The sequence below is a fragment of the Diaphorina citri genome, unplaced genomic scaffold (assembly GCF_000475195.1).
Source record: "Diaphorina citri unplaced genomic scaffold, Diaci psyllid genome assembly version 1.1 scaffold448, whole genome shotgun sequence".
Lineage (NCBI taxonomy): Eukaryota > Metazoa > Arthropoda > Insecta > Hemiptera > Psyllidae > Diaphorina > Diaphorina citri.
In genome coordinates, this window is record NW_007377883.1 from 127,867 (window position 1) to 146,043 (window position 18,177).

The window sequence follows — 18,177 nt, forward strand, 5'->3', positions numbered from 1 at the left end:
CAAAAAAAATTTAAAAAAAAAAAAAAAAAAAAAAAAAAAAAAAAAAAAAAAAAACTAGCACTCTACTTCTATGTTTATTGTCCACCACAAGATAAGGGAGCCAAATCATTGCATAATCTAGTATCCACTAAGCTTAATGTCAATACTCCCGTGTCATTATGTCTTTAATGTGTCCTGTGTCATTATGACATTATGTCATTAATGTTGTCATTTGGCCTTCCTGTCTATAAGGCAGTGATTTCCAAACTGGGGTCCGCTGCCCCGAGAGGGCCGTGAAGGACTTCAAGACCCCCGGGAAGAGCATATAAAATGCTGTAAAGGGACGCGGAGCGTTCACAATTGAAAAAAAGGGACCGCGTAGGAAAAAGTTTGGGAACTGCTGCTCCAAGGCATTAAGTTATTGGAATTCTAAGCAGATTTTTTGAAGGCGACGCGACGCAACATTAAACTATAGACTAATGGTCATATGAGTTCGAATTCTGTGCGTGACCAAAGTAATAAATAATTATTGCTCATGGTCTTAATCTTAAACGATTATCCTAAACAGAAAAGGTTTGTTCCCAAACTGGGGTCCGCGGCCCCCGAAAGGGCCGTGAAGGACTTCAAGACCCCCGGGAAGAGCATATAAAATGCTGTAAAGGGGACGCGGAGCGTTCACAATTGAAAAAAAAGGGGCCGCGTAGGAAAAAGTTTGGGAACTGCTGCTCCAAGGCATTAAGTTATTGAAATTCTAAGCAGATTTTTTGAAGGCGACGCGACATTAAACTATAGACTAATGGTCATATGATTTCGAATTCTGTGCGTGACCAAAGTAATAAATAATTATTGCTCATGGTCTTAATCTTAAACGATTATCCTAAACAGAAAAGGTTTGTTCTTGGAACGGCTGGCTTTCTCCTATCCTGTCTTCCTTCTCCCTTCGCTTTCTGGACTATAAGACCTTAGCAGTCACAGTTCCCTCTGTCAAACCACTTGAACTAAAGAAGAAGAAGAGGCGGAAGAATAAGAAAAGGAAGAAGAAGAAAAAGAGGAAGAGGAAGAAGAAGAAGAAGAGAAAGAAGAAGAAGAAGAGAAAGAAGAAAAAAGAAGAAGAAGAAGAAGAAGAAGAAGAAGAAGAAGATGAAGAAGAAGAAGAAAAAGAGGAAGAAGAAAAGGAGAGTGAGGAAACTAATGGAATCATTTTGGATTCTCGCCAAGTAGAAAATGAAAGTTACAGCTTCAAGTTTCCATTCTCAAACAAGTGCGAGGAGAGAAGAAGAAGAATAAGAAAAGGAAGAAGAAGAATAAGAATAAGAAAAGGAAGAAGAAGATGATGAAGGAGAAGAAGAAGAAAAGGAGAATAAGGAAACTAATGGAATCATTTTGGATTCTCGCCAAGTAGAAAATGAAAGTTACAGCTTCAAGTTTCCATTCTCAAACAAGTGCGAGGAGCTTTATCCTTTGTTCTGTATATGCACACGCTTTCAATGAACTGAGTTTCGAGTCTTATATGTGTATTGGAACAAGTGAAACACGATTTTTTTCCTTCTTTTTTAAAATAGGCCCAAGTATCGGTACCTACAGTGTTAAAAGCCCTCGGCCCTCGGTACTTAGTTTTCTCTAACTCTAAAGCTAGAACGTTAGTAATAGATGATTGCTAAAAAAAATAAATAAATAAATAAAAAAAAAATAGGTTTGATAGAGGGAACTGTAACTGCTGAGGTCTTATTGTGCCGAAATCGAACAGAGAAGGAAAGCCAGCCTTTTCGAAAATGAACCTTACCTATCTGTTTAGGAGGATAAAGTTCGACTCTGGTGGGAATCGAACCCTCACATACTGTACTAAAAGCAATCGCAAAATCTTCTCTTTCTCTCATAAAAGTATCAATATCCATCACCACACAAATCTAAGAGTCGAAATTTGAAAAAGATCCAAAAAATAAATTAATACGAATAAATATATTGCAAAAAACACACACTTACTTGCTAATATAAAACAAACAATTCCTACGAAATAAATATGCAGCATACACATCACAATGATTGAGCATCAGACCGGAATGCAAACAATTAGATTATTTAAATAAATTAATAAAAGAAAGTAAAAATAATTATAAACATTTAAATTTAACCAAGTCTAAAAGATTACAAAAATTAAATTACCTACCTACCAAGACAAATGGTACTTAAGGTACGATAGTGTGATACCTATAATATTATGTATACCTAATAATGGTAGGTAGAAGATACCTATGGTGTCCATTGTTATCAGAAGGATTACAAGAGGAATTTGACGTTCAAGGTCCTAACTACCGTGCTTAAAGCCGCGGAACAGCAGGGCAATTATCTTTGGATTAAAGATAATTAAACAATTAAACTTGAATTAGCTTTTAGCTGTAATCTATGTGGATGGAATTCATAGGATTTTCCTATAAGAGAGAGATACCATGTAGCAACCAATTATAAGGAGATTAAAGAAGCTACGTATCCTTTATGAGTTTAAGGCAGATAAATAATCTGTCGATAATTTTATTACACAAAATTGGACTTGAATGAGCTTCTGGTATAATTTAAGTACTTAGAGCTGGAATGCCTAGAATTTTTGATGATTAAAGAAGCTTTGGGGAGTCTTTTGACAGATAGAATAAGTCAGTCTAGTTAGCTCTGAAGGTACCGTACCATGGAAAAGCTAGTTCGGAGGTTCTGTTCCCGCTCGGGGGCGAGCTTTATCCCAAAGAAATAAGGCTCGTGTTCGGAACGGCTGATTTTCTATACATCCCAAACAGCCAAAGAGATAAGGTTCGTTCTAGGGACGGATGACTTTCTCCTATCCTGTCCTTTCTTCTTCGATTTGAGGACGATAAAACCTTCGTTATATGTAGTTGTTACAATTCCTCTATCAAACCTTTTTTTTAAAAAAGAAGGAAAAAAATCGTGTTTCACTTGTTCCAATACACATATAAGACTCGAAACTCAGTTCATTGAAAGCGTGTGCATACAGAACAAAGGATAAAGCTCCTCGCACTTGTTTGAGAATGGAAACTTGAAGCTGTAACTTTCATTTTCTACTTGGCGAGAATCCAAAATGATTCCATTAGTTTCCTTATTCTCCTTTTCTTCTTCTTCTCCTTCATCATCTTCTTCTTCCTCACTACTGAATCATCAATTAAATATTTATCACTGAAATAGTTCTATTGGAATCTTTGGAAAAACAAGTTTTTTTTTTTTTAAGAGGTTTGACAGAGGGAACTGTAACTGCTATGGTCTTATCGTCCCGAAATCGAAGAGAGAAAGAAGACAGGATAGGAGAAAGCCAGCCGTTTCCGAGAACGAACATTATCCCATCAGGATAAAATCCGCCCCGCGCGGGAATCGAACCCGCGGCCTAGCGATTACAAGGCAGACGCACTACCAACTAAGCTAACTAGGCTGGCGAAAAACAAGTTTTTGCTGAAGACAAATTGAAGGGCAAGGTTAAAATGTCTTGATGGTATGCGTAATGTGCTAAAAGTGATTGAAATAAGCAAAAAGTGATCGCCAACTAAGTAAATAAAAACAAAAAATGAAATCTTAAACTCCAGGTTAGATGTTAGACGCATGTGGTCTGTGTCCTAGCATGCCCATCCCGTAATATGTCCCTCATCACTCTCATCAGATGGGCAAGAAGAGACACAATACTTCCCATCTAGGTGCTGGGTCAACACAAGAACATCAGAAAGTAACCCGTTGAAATATTTGCATTCAAAAAACGAGTGCAATTTTTTGTTGATGGTGGGATTCAAACCCGGAACCTTCTGCATGGCAAGCAAGCGCGTTACCTCTGGGCTAATCATGCACATTTCAATTTCAAACTTTGAGTCAGAGGACTGAGAGGAGTGTGAATTATTGCAATGTTGCCCTAGATGGAGTTGTTCAATGCAACAAGAAGCTAGTTTCAACAAACTTACTCTATGTATGCCCATATTGTATTCCATATTCTATTTGTGCACCTAGACATCTCAGTATGTACATTGTACCTATCTACAAGTGGCAGAACCGCAAAGTTGTTTTGTAAGTTAATACTTCTTTTTTCCGCTTCCATCTTGGACTTTGTAAGGCCTTGACCGACCTTGTCAAGCTTTGCTCTCTCTCTCTCTCTCTTTCTCAGCTCTCTCTCTCTCAGCTCTCTCTCTCTCTCACACACACACACCTCTGTCCCCCTCTCGCTCCCTCTTCCCCTGACTTTAAGAGATGATTCTGATTGAAAAAAAAAGAAACTTTGCAAATATGTACGTATATGTATGTAGGTAATAGATAAATGGATTATTAAATTATTATACGGCGCGAACGACATGTTGTAACACATAGTTAAAGCGCCTAAGAGATTTTTTTTTTTTATTATTATTATTAATGGGTAAAAAAAAAAAAAAAATTTTCACGAGAATCCGTGTAGAGGGTTAACTCTCCTTTCGGCGACAAACTAATTCTCACATTAACCTAACCCACAGCTTCAGTTAAATACGAGTATGTTTGACAAATTTCACCAAAATCTGAATTTCATCAGAGATCCATTTATTTATTTATTTAGACACTTAAACGGGTGGACCCTTTGCTTCTTTGCTATCTAAATACGAACGTCATTTTGGAGGGAGGTTTTTCGTGTAGAGGGTTAACCCTCGTTTCGGCGACAAACTAATTCTCACCATTAACCTAACCCACAGCTCCAGTTAAATACGAGTATGTTTGACAAATTTCATCAAAATCTGAATTTCATCAGAGATCCATTTATTTATTTATTTAGACACTTAAACGGGTGGACCCTTTGCTTCTTTGCTATCTAAATACACAATTAACCCTAACTAAACCTAACTAAATCCTCTTAGGGACCATTACTGCGCCCTGAAAGGGCCGAGGAGGCCCAAAATCCACATCCGATGCCTAACGTGTTAACCATTACAACCCTGAGGTTGGTGCATAAAAAAAGCAATAGTTTAATAGGTAGGCTTGCCAAACGTCCCGAATTGGCCGGGACAGTCCCGAATTTCAGGGGGTGTCCCGGCGTCCCGTTCAGTTTTTCATTTTGGGGCGTTTTGTCCCGAATTTCCGTTTCTGTCCCAGAAAAAATTCGGGACGCGTTTTTTAACTTTAAAATTAGGTACCTACCTCTATAAATCAGAATTTGTTCTTAACTTGTTTAAATGTGTCATGCTTTCATCAGTTTGCTCTTCCACTTCTTTGCTAAACCTTTATAAACGAGAAAATGTTGTATTAAACAGCCTTAAACGAAAAAATGAGCTGGTCCCTTGAATTCTCGTTTATCCAGGTTCGACTGTATTTTGCTTATCTGTTTTTAATAATAGGTATGTTACCTATCACCTATCGTACCTATATACATATCGTACCTATGTGATTTCGCGATTATGCTCGCGGATTTGGCGATTATGTTCGCGGATTTCGCGATTATATTCGCGGATTTCGCGATTTGCAATCGAAAAACGAGTACAAATTTTTGTCGATGGTGGCATTCGAACCCGGGACCTTCTGCATGGCAAGCAAGCGCGTTACCACTGGACCAACCGTGTTGATGATGTCAGCATTTTATTTCCCTGTCTTAAAATAAAATTGTGTCTTAATCGAAATGGGATTTATGCTGGGCGTTTTTTCACACATTCTTTTCAAAAAAGTTTTTTTTTCCCCCCAAAAGGTTTGATAAAGGGAACTGTAACTGCTCAGACCTCCTCGCCCCGGAAGCGAAGGAAAAAGGAGGAAGGAAGACGGGATAGGATAAAGTCAGCCGTTCCGCTAGAACGAACCTTATCTGGTTAGGACAAAATCCTCTCCGGGCAGGAATCGTACCCGCGACCTAGCGCTTACAAGGCGGGCGAACTACCTTCCGAGCTAACGAGGCTCAGTTAGGGAGCTTTCAAAAACAATTTTCAAGTAGTTCAGTGAATTTTTAAAAAGCGGCCTTAGAAAGGTGTGTCCCTGTATAAAATTAAATAGATTATACCCTGTTTATACTTCTAGCATGGGACTGAAAAAGCATTTCCTACGTTACTTTTACATTGCGTGTATAATAGCGTGTATTTCGATTTCGACCAATGTCCAATAACTTCCATTGCCTGTGTGCGTGTACTATTGTAGAACTGTAGAATGCTGAGAATGGCAGATGGGGGGAAAAAGTTTGTAGAAAAAAGAAGAAAAAAAAAATATTTCCCTTATGGGAAACCACTTGCCTCCTGCCTCGACGGTATAGTGGTCAAAACGCTCGCTTTTAAAGCAGGAGGACGTGGGTTCAATCCCAGCTGAGGTATGGATTCGTAGAAGCTCAACCCGTCCTTTGGGGCTGACCAGCCCCTACACCTAAGCCTCAGTTTGGGCTTTTTGTGTGTGAGCTTAGCTCCTCGACGATATAGTGGTCAAAACGCTCGCTTTTAAAGCAGGAGGACGTGGGTTCAATCCCAGTTGAGGTATGGACTTTTATCTCCAACATTGATTGAGGATTTCAATACAACAATATTACAAAATACGTATTACAATGAATGCATAATTATGTAGTAGCAAGCTTAACTCTTGTGTAAAGCAGGAAATAGGTACAGTATATTACAGTAGGTAGGTACAAAGTAGGTACTGAAGTGTAGGGCTAGCACCTAGCACCAATCATATCAAGTAGGTCAACTCATTAGTTTGAATGTTAAGGTTACTAACCACGCTGGGAGAACTGAGATACGAGATTCAGGTCCTTAGTTCCTTAATTTAATTGTGAAACAAATCTTTTGAATATTGAGCAACTTTTAACATGAAAAACGTCTGGATAGTAAAAAAAGTTTGCTCGATTGTTGGTGAATTTTACAAAATCATATTTCAATATTGTTGAGCAACAATGTTCCTGATGAAAATGTTGCTGGTGTGTACCTAGGTAGGTACTAGACTAGGCGTAATCGAGGTAAGTCTCTTCAAACTACAGATAAGTATTGAGTGAGTGAGTAAAAAAGAACTACTCTTTTAAGCGGACTACTCAACTCCGTAACTCTGTCAATAAGTTACAACGTTAACAACATTAATTAAACACAGCACATTGCATAATCTTTCAACAAATGAAGGGAGTTATAATTTCCTACTAAGTAGACAAAATGTAAGTTTTACCTAAAAAAATGTTTACAACTTACAAGTACACATTACATATATGTACCTACTTTACTCTATGAAGTAAGTACATGATTGTAGGTAATTACAAACTATGCAATAGTTACATAAATTTGTCATAAAAATTCATAATATATGAGTACGAACATAATAATAAAACTTATTCAAAATAATAATGAAATCTGTAGAGTTGTAGACTATGTACAAGTACAGTAACAAGTAATAATGTATGTAGAAACTACGTTCGTGATTGAGATCTCGTTATTCTCAAGTTAATCTGAGATATGTAGAATTGTACATACGTAATTATAAAATGTCTTGAAATTTAAAATTTGTGATTGGGTTTCTTCCTAAAATTAACACAGTCGGGACAGTCACAATGCATTGGCGTAGCGCCACAGTATCCTCCATTAGAACAACAATACGCATTATCATCATCTGGGTTACACGTGGGGTACTGGCCGTTGATCTTGGGAATGGTTTTGCCACAACGTCCCCGCTTGCCATCGGCATCATTGAGGAAATACCATTGGACCGGAACGGTAGGTTTGATGGGCGCTTTGGTGATTTTCTCCGGGTTGTTTTGGTAATCGGTGCACGTGGGGCATTTGCAGTACTTCTCGCCTGTTCCACAGTAACCGAACGCGCCACAGCAGCTGTAGCCAGGGTCATCCGGATCACACACCGGGTAGTAGCCCTTGTACAGCGGTGCAGACCGGCCGCATAGACCTGCCTTGTCATCCCCATCCTCCGAGGTCCACCATCTCTTCTCATCAATGGGAGAACACTTGAAGTTGACCAGGTTGGGATCTGTCTTGGCGCAGAGATTAGCAGAGGAGATCACATTGAGAAGTGATAGATCATCATCATCCTGCTCCAGAGCCCAAATCATCAGACCTCCCACATTCTTCTCGGCCGCGTAGTTCTTCTGGATACACCAGCATGTAAGACGCATCGTAGTCCTTTCCCAAAGTTTGAATCGTTATTTCATCGTAGGAGTTTCTCGACTTGTCAAACCCCACACCCATACATTTGTCATTCTTGAGACAGTCCATCATTTCTACATCCAATTTCTTCACAATCTCCTCCTTGCGATTGAAATCACTGTCCGGGCATATAGGTAAGTCCACTGGATGGTCAACCTCCTCAGGATAATAGCAATGTCTGCAGCCAGACGCTGAGTCACACCCACGGGACGGATTGGTGAGGCAAGGCTTGGAATAGTACGCCGAATGAGTCCTGTTGTAGTTACTCTTCCCACAGGAGTCTCTGTTCACCAGAAGTTTCGTTTCTTCAAGAATATTTCCGTCTTCAGCGAATCTCCAGAACTGGTCATCGCCCAAGGGGAAATTCCTGACGTTGAAGGCCGCAATGAACCCGTAGTTCAGATCAATATATTGAATTTCATTACTTGAAGAGAACATATCGCATTTCTTATCAAGAAGATTGTAAGAGACAATGTTACACTGAGGAGAACGGTCACATTTGTCAAGACACGTGATGAAGTCTGGTTCACCACTACTTGCTGTGGGACGTCCCATGACAGACGTATGTCGGACGTAAGACCAATCCTCCAACACCCCCGTAGGTTGTGACATGAACACGCTGGTCCAGGCTGGTTCTGCTCGCAGATTAGCAACCGTGCTGTCGTAGAGGTAACACGTACTGTATGTGTGGTCGTAACTGAACGCCATACAATCCTTCAGGTCCAGACAGATCGTGTAGCATTCCCCGAAAACTTTGTTGTACTCGACAAGTTTCGGCTGCTTGTCCAAAAGTATATTAGTGAGCCTCTTCTGAGGGAAGTTCGGACAGAGGTCGCAAATCCGGAGTCCGTCCTCTTCCACTTGCAGAACACTTTGTTGTACTCGACAAGTTTCGGCTGTTTGTCCAAAAGTATATTAGTGAGCCTCTTCTGAGGGAAGTTCGGACAGAGGTCGCAAATCCGGAGTCCGTCCTCTTCGACTTGCAGAATGCCGGCTTTTTCCGGATCGATCATCGTGCAGGGCAACCGGTCCGGTTCGATGGTGAAGTTTCGACTTTTGAAGAGCAAATATTTGACGAAGTCGACGAACGTTTCGCCGGATGTGAATTCGTATTAACCACGCTGGGAGAACTGAGATACGAGATTCAGGTCCTTAGCCCCTTAATTTAAAGAGAGAGTAGAAAGAAATGCATCCTTGAGTTCTTAATTTGAGGAGACAGTAAAAAGATTTACTCCCTTAGTTCTTATTTTAGAGAGAGAGGATAACGTTATTCATTCTCAGCTCCTTTAACAAGCTCCTGAGGGTCCTTAAACTCCCTGATTAAGGAGGAGGAAAACACCATCGTCCCTCTCACTGTTTTCTCTCTATCCCTCTCCTACTCCCTATCGCTCTATTTTCTTTGTCCCTTCCTTTCCTTCTCGTCCTTCCTCTCTCCTTCATCTCCCATTTCTTTCTCTCTTATTCATCTCGCACCTTGCTATGTCTCAATTCCTATGGACCCAATCAATGACTCACTTAAGCTAGAAACACACTACTATCACGTCACGTGAGCTGATGGGGAGTCAGAAACATGTGGTTGAAAGTTTTCCCCATAATATAGTAGGTGATTTCATTCATTATAGCTACACTGCCCTCACGTGAGGGCAGTGTGTTTCTACCTTGAGTGACTCAAGTTCCTTGCGCCCTCATTTAATTAATTACGTCCTTTACACCTATACCTCTTTTCCTCTTCTCATTATCATCATTATTATCATCATTATTGTTATTGTCATTTTTTTTTTTTTTTTTTTTAATTAAGCAAGGTCTATAGTAATAACTAAGAATTGTACCAAGTCATAGCCAGGATCCAACGTCCATTGCCCTGCTGCACTTGCAAACGAGATCAAATATTTGTCTTTGCGACCTGCTCTGGAAGCTAATCCGTCTAGCGCTGTCCGAAGTTCACTCATGAACGTCACATAGTTTTGTTTATCAGCTGGAACACCCTCATTGGCTCCCCCTGTCACAGGATACTCCCAATCGACATCAACACCATCAAACCCATATTTGTGAATTCGATGTCGTCCGCGTCCACTTGATTCCTGTTAGAAACAAAAGAAGCGAAAGCGTTAGTGGAATTACAAAAGCAAGAGAATTAGTGGAATGTTTTCGTTCGATTCAAAGTGTATTTTCCTTTCGGGAAACTACTCACTTTCCAATGGACCAGTGGTCAGTGTCCCGAAAGGAAAATACACCCAGTGTTAACAAAAATCAACCCATATTGTTCTATCAGCTTGATCACAGATGCTATGAATCGGATTCTTTTATCAGGAGAGGCTGCAGTTGCACTGAAGTATTGAGAATTCGCCCAACCTCCCACGGCGAACATGACTTTCAAATGTGGAAACTTCTTGGCCAACCGCATTAGTCCTTCCAAGCGTTCTAATGTCTTTTCCTTTTCTTTTTCTGGATCCTTGCTTGTCGCTCTGTCAGCAGAACCTATGGAAACGCTCCCATCACCCGACATTTCAAGGAAAGCGTATATCACGTGAGTTAATCTTTTCAAATGTGCCGGGAAGATTGTTTTATTTCCCCAAGAGGTGTCGGATCCTTGCTTGTCGCTCTGTCGGCAGAACCTATGGAAACGCTCCCGTCACCCGACATTTCAAGGAAAGCGTATATCACGTGAGTTAATCTTTTCAAATGTGCCGGGAAGATTGTTTTATTTCCCCAAGAGGTGTAGTAGCCTACAATCCGTTTGTTGCATCCTGCAATGTTTGACACCATGGACACACCATCTGCTTTCTCTTTCATCATTGCGGATAACGGTCCTTTACCTTTCACGTCAGTCATATCAACATCACTGTCGCTATCAGAATCTGAGAAATCCTCTGCATCCGGATCTATGAACATATCATCATCTTCATCATAGCATCCTCTCAGCAGAACATCACCATCTGCTGGATTACCCTGTGGATATTTCTGCTTTTGTTTCTTCGTTCTCTTCTTCCTGGAGAAGGTTGTATTCCAGCCTAGTTTCTCATGTTCGTCCAGTTGAAGTCTCAACGCACATACGGCAGCATTGACAGGTGCCCATACCGCTGCTCCTGCGTTACTACTAGAACTACCTGACGCAAGCGCGTTGCCCGCCACAAACACCTCACGACCTTGGAATATTTTACTTGCTGACAAAAGCCAAGGATTCCCAGAGCCAGATGTCATAATGTTGAGTACCTCTTGCTGAGAGCGTGGTTTGTATAGTTCATCCCGTCGTGCTTTTAGTTGTGGTTTGCTATTCGGTAAGAGGGAGTTCTCACTTATGAAACCTACGATCTACATAGGCGTGTGCAATTGTACAATTGTACATACTGTCATATATCGAAGTGATGTTTACTAAATATGCTAATTGCTAATGATGAAAGAAGATTCCATCCGCCCATTTATTAAGTAGGTACTTGAGTAGTAGCTTAATTTTAAATGACTGTTTAGAGCATTCAATTGGTACTATAATATTTCTGAGAAATGGTAATCCCCTGGGATTCCCATTTTATGACACGGGATTAACGCTACGAGGAAAATTGAGAAAAACACGACTAATAATGATAGAATAATAAATAATTGACGCAAATATAGTTCGGCATTAAAATCTCAACCTGATGAAAGGGGGGATTAGACTTAACATGTTTTCCATACTAGGAATCTAGAACTAATCCTCTATAGTTAATGTGTTTTTTCCTCATTTGCGGTTGAAATTCTTTGATTCTCAGATATAAGTTAAGCTCTTCAATTATTCCGATAACATTGACCTTTCATCTATTTGCAATACTTGAACAGACTAGTTAGCTTGGAGGGTAGCGTGTCGCCTTGTAAGCGCTATGTCGCGGCGATTCCCTCAAGGGGTGGATTATAACCCAAAGAGATAAGGTTCTTTCTCGGAACGGCTAGCTTTCTCCTATCCTGTCTCGCTTCTCTCTTCGATTTCCGGACGATGAGAGCTCAGTAGTTAAAGTGTGTCCATGTCCACGCATGTCGTCTGAACCGTCCACACTGCCTCGACAACAGAGATTCACCTCGTCGATCGATGGCCGTTCGACTATGTTTGGACACACCTTTTTAGAGTCACAACTACCCACCTACCTATAACTACTGGTAACAGAATCAGATGTTGGCCAAATATCAAAAACCCTTCTTGTTTACTCTTTGTTTCAGTTTGCTATCTGTAGTCCCGAAATCGAAGAACGAAGGAAGACAGGATAGGAGAAAGCCAGCCGTTCCGAAAACGGACCTTATCCCTTCAGGATAAAATCCGCCGCGGGCGGTAAACGAATCCGTGGCCTAGCGCTTACAAGGCAGATGCGCTACCAACCAAGCTAACTTGACTGGCTGGACAAACCTTTGACCTCAGTAGTTGCAGTTCTCTCTTTAAAAAAGCCCTAACTTCACTCTCGATCAAAACTTACTCGTCCGCTTTGAAGCAGCAGTGGAAAATCTCTCCACCCTCTTCTCCGGGTTCGTAACACTTCTCGCGCCCGATCTGTCTCGATTCACTCGGGCATCCTCGGCTACTCTCGTTCCCCATCTGACACGGAGACCAGATACAGTTGCTGTACACTTCCTCCAGAGGGCGCACGCCTTCCGGGCAGCACTGGTAGCGATGAGCCGCCACAGCGCCATCTGTGGAATGAAATGGGAGACATTGTTAAAGGCCCGTTCCCACTTGTCGTTCGGGGGAAAAAATCGTGTCGTGTGGTAGCGGAAACACTCTCATTTAAATTACATTGCCTACAGGACATTCGGGGAAAAAAAGCAGATGAAACTCACGACATGTGGGAACGGCTTTACCCTCAGATCTCTAAGATCTGAGGGTGAGAAGGCTAGTGATTCACGACGAAACGAGAAATTGCTTGTCTCGTTTCGAAATTCACTAGACTAGAACTGGATTTTGTCTCGCCTCGTAATAAAATTGCGAGATGAGACAGGGCTCTGTCTTGTCTTTTGATTTTAAGGGGACGAAAGGGACGAGAAATGACCATGGTCTTTTGTGGTCCAAAAAGGTCCCTATACCATTCTTTACCGGAATGGACAGGGTCAATGTTCCTTACCGCATTCCTCCTTGTTCACCTCCACTCTTTGGTATTGCTCACACCCCGTTATAATCCAATCATCATGTTGACATGAGGTCCACCAGCATTGCGACTTCTCCTCTTCCTTGCGAGGACAGCATAGGTATTTGTTACCTCCGTCACATGGTGTACGTCTGTCTTCCTTCTCCTGCATACCCAGGTGCTCGCAACCTGTGAAACAGGTGAACAGATGCTGTGAAACAGGTGAACAGGTGCTGTGAAACAGGTGAACTGAAGTTTACCAAGCCCGATTGACTCAATATCTTTGTCACAAGCCTTAAATTTTGACACTTTTTTGGATGGCAATCCTTTTTTGAACGCGTTTCGTCGAGGGAACTGTAACTACAGAAGCCTTACTTATCGTCCCGAAATTGAAGAGAGAAGGAGGCCAGCCGTTCCGACCTTATCTGTTTAGGATAAAGTTTGCACCGGCCGTCGATCGATGTCGACTGAACCTTTCACACTGCCTCGACAACATACTCATAGATTCACCTCGTCGATCCACTATGTTTGGACACAACTCCAGGTAAACAGGTGCTGTGAAACAGGTGAACTGAAGTTTACCAAGCCCGATTGACTCAATATCCTTGTCACAATCCTTAAATTTTGACACTTTTTTGGATGACGATCCTTTTTTAATGCGTTTCATCGAGGGAACTGTAACTACAGAAGCCTTACTTATCGTCCCGAAATTGAAGAGAGAAGGAGGCCAGCCGTTCCGACCTCATCTGTTTGGGATAAAGTTTGCTTCGGCGGTCGATCGATGTCGACTGAACCTTTCACACTGCCTCGACAACATACTCATAGATTCACCTCGTCGATCCACTATGTTTGGACACAACTTGAAAGTCGTTGCGTTTACTCACCTTTCTGTGCCCAGTCATTGTGCTCACAACCTGTCCATCGGCAACCTGGGGGGACAGCAGGGGTTGTTGGCTCGGCTGCTGGCTTATCGTCCGGTTGTACACCTTGCGGACAGCATTGGTACTTGTGGTAGTTGGTGTCTTCTGCACAAATGAAACAAAACAATGGAATATTGAAGTAAAACAATGAAATATTTCCTTAACCCATAATAATTGGTGATTCTCTGCACAAATGAAATATAATATGTAAAACAATGGAATGTTTAACCAACCCAAAATTGATGATTTGCTGGATGAGGTTTACCAGACCCCGCAGATTTGAGGGTGAAAGAATACGGACAGCATTGGTACTTCTGGGAGTTTTTGTCTTCTGCATAAATGAAATAAAACAATGGACTGTTTACTTAACCCATAATGTATTGGTGATTTGGTGAGAAGAGGTTTGGTAGGATTTGGTGAGAAAAGGTACCTCACTAGGGTAAGTGCACCCCGAATTCCAAACACAGAACAGAAAAAACTTATACTCGGTCGGAAATCGAAAAAAAAAAAAATTGTAGCCAGCCTAGTTAGCTTAGTTGGTAGTGCGTCTGCCTTGTAAGCGCTAGGCCGCGGGTTCGATTCCCGCCCGGGGCGAATTTGTCGCCCAAGGGGAAATTCCTGACGTTGAAGGCCGCAATGAACCCGTAATTCAGATCAATATATTGAATTTCATTACTTGAAGAGAACATATCGCATTTCTTATCAAGAAGATTGTAAGAGACAATGTTACACTGAGGAGAATGGTCACATTTGTCAAGACACGTGATGAAGTCTGGCTCACCACTACTTGCTGTGGGACGTCCCATGACTGACGTATGTCGGACGTAAGACCAATCCTCCAACACCCCCGTAGGTTGCGACATGAACACGCTGGTCCAGGCTGGTTCTGCTCGCAGGTTAGCAACCGTGCTGTCGTAGAGGTAACACGTACTGTATGTGTGGTCGTAACTGAACGCCATACAATCCTTCAGGTCCAGACAGATCGTCTCTTCGATTTCGGGACGATAAGACCATAGCAGTTACAGTTCACTCTGTCAAACTTCTTTTAAAAAAATGTACATTTTTTGTTGGTCTAATATTATGTTCAAAATTAGGTCATTTTAAGATGTTCCATTATGGACATTTTCTGTTGTTCTAATAATTAAAATTTCTAGAATTTTGGACATTTAAAGCTTGGCTTTTCGGACCACAAAAGAAATGCCCAAAGTTTCGGACACTGGGCCTTTATTAGCCTTTAGAGGTTTTGCTCCCATACTTACTGCATGTTTTCTTGTTCGTCTCCACTCTCTCGTACTGCTCACACCCAGTTATAATCCAATCATCATGTTGACATGAGGTCCACCAACACTTGGCCTTCTCCTCTTCCTTGCGAGGACAGCATAGGTATTTGTTACCTCCGTCACATGGTGTACGTCTGTCTTCCTGTTCCTGCATACCCAGGTGCTCACAACCTGGTGGGGAAAGTAAAAACCTGTTGTAAAAAGTCAAAGTGAAAATCTGGTGTCAAAAATTGGAGTAATGTTCTGCTGTGAACTTAAAAGTAAAAACCTGGTGTACCGACAAATCTAAGTCTTTCAGACCTTTATCTGTCGGTCTAAGTGTGAATTTCTGACAGACCCGGGACGGAAGCTTTTTCCGTCACACACATTTCGACTGTCTGACCAAGCTAGGTCTGTCAGACCTCAGACTATTGTGATGGGTTTCCACTCAATCAGCATGATTGTAATTGTAATCTGTTTCCATTTGTTTAATTGGAGCCGATCGGCAAACGCCGAGTGAGTGGAAACGCACCATTAGAGAGTAGCGTGAGTGGCCTTTATTAGGGGAGCCCTCACCTTTGGTCGCCCAATCGTTCTGCTCGCAGCCGGTCCAGCGGCAGTCATCTCCTTGGGTGGCGACGTAGCCCAATTGGGCTACACCCACCACCAGACAAACGACAAGGAATGAAGACATTGCGGCAAAATCGGCGGTTATGTGGGACCTGGCCTAGCGTACTGCCGGGAGGGGCGCCGGGCGCTTCGGTTGTATGAAAATATGTAAAACAATCACACCATTTTCAGCAAAAGAACTTAAAGAACTGTTTTTTTAATTTAATTTTATTTTTATCATTTATTTTGAAGGCTCTTTAATCGTATTTATAGTTGAAAAAACACCGAAATATTCAATAAACAAGTTTTGAATTGAAGCACTGAATTATTTTATACGGGGATTGATAGATTATTATGAGTGATTGTTAATTTTGGTCCTTTTTTTCGCGAAAAAAGTTCGAACGACACACAAATGAAATCTTAAAATCACTTGAAAACTTGGTTCTTTGTAAATTTGTTTTGCAAATATTTCACAAATTTTCTTATATTATAAGAACGAGATCCATTCACAGTTCACAGTTCACGTTTCACATTTCATAGTTCACACACTGATCGCTCATTTACTTATTTACCTTTATAACTCCCTTCTTTCCACATAATATCTAATCACAAATTGATTATAAACTGTTTCTCAGGAAAGGGAATACCCTGCGATGTATCTGAGCTCTTACGTCTCCAATTTGGATCATCAGGACAGCAAAGGTTTCACTGTACTACATTTGGCTGCCCAGTATGGTAAGTCCCGGTGTTTCTAGAGGTCCCACATTTGGTACCTTTCACTTACTTTCACAAAACAGTTGTCCCGTTTTCAAAAGAAACCCTATATTTGGTACCCTCCCGCTACTTTCAGAAAACAATATTTGGCTAGTTTCATTTCATTCCCTAGGCAGCGGGTTCGATTCCCGCCCGGGGTGGATTTTATCCTGAACGCCACTCACTGTCAGGTGCGCCTGATCAGGTTCTCCTGTCAGGTCTACCTGATACCTGATAGTATGGGACTGGTCTAATTGGCGAAGACAAAATGAAGAAAAATCCTTTTTTTTTTCGAGCCTTAGAACCGCACACACTCGTCAGGTGGAACTGATCTCATTTTAATCAGTTATCAGGTCTCTTTCAGGTCGGGTCGCCTGAGAGACTTATTATTGCTGCCACACACTATCAGGTAGACCTGACTGGCGGACATGTTCAGCCGTACCTGTCAGGTCTACCTGATAGTGGCTGGCCTTACATTGATCGGGGTAATGGTTCCCAGTCATGTGGCAAACTCCGTTTACTCCGTGATAGGTTTGCACACCAAAGGTCCGGGGTTCGATTCCCGTCAGTCTACATCCCTATCTCTTCATTTCAGGACATCCACCGTTGTACTATGCCTGTTTGGATTTAACTGATGAGGACAGCGTCAAGGAAAGCTTCGCTTCCCGTATTCTAGAGAGGGGAAGCAACGCCAATCCCGTCTATGAAGACGATAGCACACTGCTTCATCAGCTTATAATACAGGTAGGTTTATTGAACGAACGCCCCGGACGGGAATCGAACCTAACCTCCTCGAGCTAACTAGTTGACTGACTTGCTCGAATATAAGTTTCAATTCCTGTGTTTCGTTTATTTCATTTACTTCTTTTTTATTACTCACTTCTTGTTGTAGTGGTCACTGCGCTCGCCTTGTACTCGGGAGACCCGGGTTCGATTCCCGGCAAGGTCAAAAAATTGTATCATTCAACTTATTGATTCCGCGCCTGGCTGTTGCGCGGCCTCGTAAGGAAAATGAGCATAGTGACCGGTGCCAACTTGGTGGGTGAATATTGGGCGCTGATTATTTATTGAAATTTTTAGAAAATCTTACAATGCCGCAGTGAGCTTCAAAATTGTGATATAACAACATTTACTTATTTACCTTTATAACTCCCTTCTTTCCACATAATATCTAATCAAAAATTGATTATAAACTATTTCTCAGGAAAGGGAATACCCTGCGATATATCTGAGCTCTTACGTCTCCAATTTGGATCATCAGGACAGCAAAGGTTCCACTGTACTGCATTTGGCTGCCCAGTATGGTAAGTCCCGGTGTTTCTAGAGGTCTCATATTTGGTACCTTTCCCTTACTTTCACAAAACAGTTGTCCCGTTTTCAAAAGAAACCCTATATTTGGTACCCTCCCGTTACTTTCAGAAAACAATATTTGGCTAGTTTCATTTCATTCCCTAGGCAGCGG

The 18,177-nt window shown here is 41.5% G+C and overlaps 2 protein-coding genes and 1 long non-coding RNA gene across 3 annotated transcripts; 1 reads left to right on the top strand and 2 right to left on the bottom strand.

Moving 5' to 3' along the window:
- Positions 1-7,036: 7,036 nt before the first annotated feature.
- Positions 7,037-8,028, bottom strand: LOC103508934. The gene has a single exon (XM_008473517.3). The coding sequence runs from the start codon at positions 7,994-7,996 to the stop codon at positions 7,430-7,432; it is 567 nt and encodes a 188-aa protein (XP_008471739.2). The 5' UTR covers positions 7,997-8,028; the 3' UTR covers positions 7,037-7,429.
- A 2-nt stretch (positions 8,029-8,030) lies between these two features.
- On the bottom strand, positions 8,031-16,472 carry LOC103508935 (the record flags this gene model as incomplete). Its single annotated transcript, XM_026823398.1, has 8 exons — positions 15,930-16,472; positions 15,354-15,545; positions 14,059-14,199; positions 13,172-13,363; positions 12,530-12,743; positions 10,148-10,171; positions 9,071-9,200; positions 8,031-8,951 (listed from the first exon to the last, which is right to left on the bottom strand). Coding segments are annotated over exons 1-8 (1,932 nt in total), but the record flags the coding sequence as incomplete, so codon positions are not given.
- An 842-nt stretch (positions 16,473-17,314) lies between these two features.
- Positions 17,315-17,993, top strand: LOC113467302. Its single transcript, XR_003391436.1, has 2 exons — positions 17,315-17,459; positions 17,920-17,993. It is a non-coding gene; the product is annotated as an uncharacterized LOC113467302 (long non-coding RNA).
- Positions 17,994-18,177: the final 184 nt, after the last annotated feature.

Bases quoted from the DNA above. Each gene is read 5' to 3' on its own strand.
- LOC103508934 (XM_008473517.3), bottom strand. From the start codon at position 7,996: ATGATTTGGGCTCTGGAGCAGGATGATGATGATCTATCACTTCTCAAT.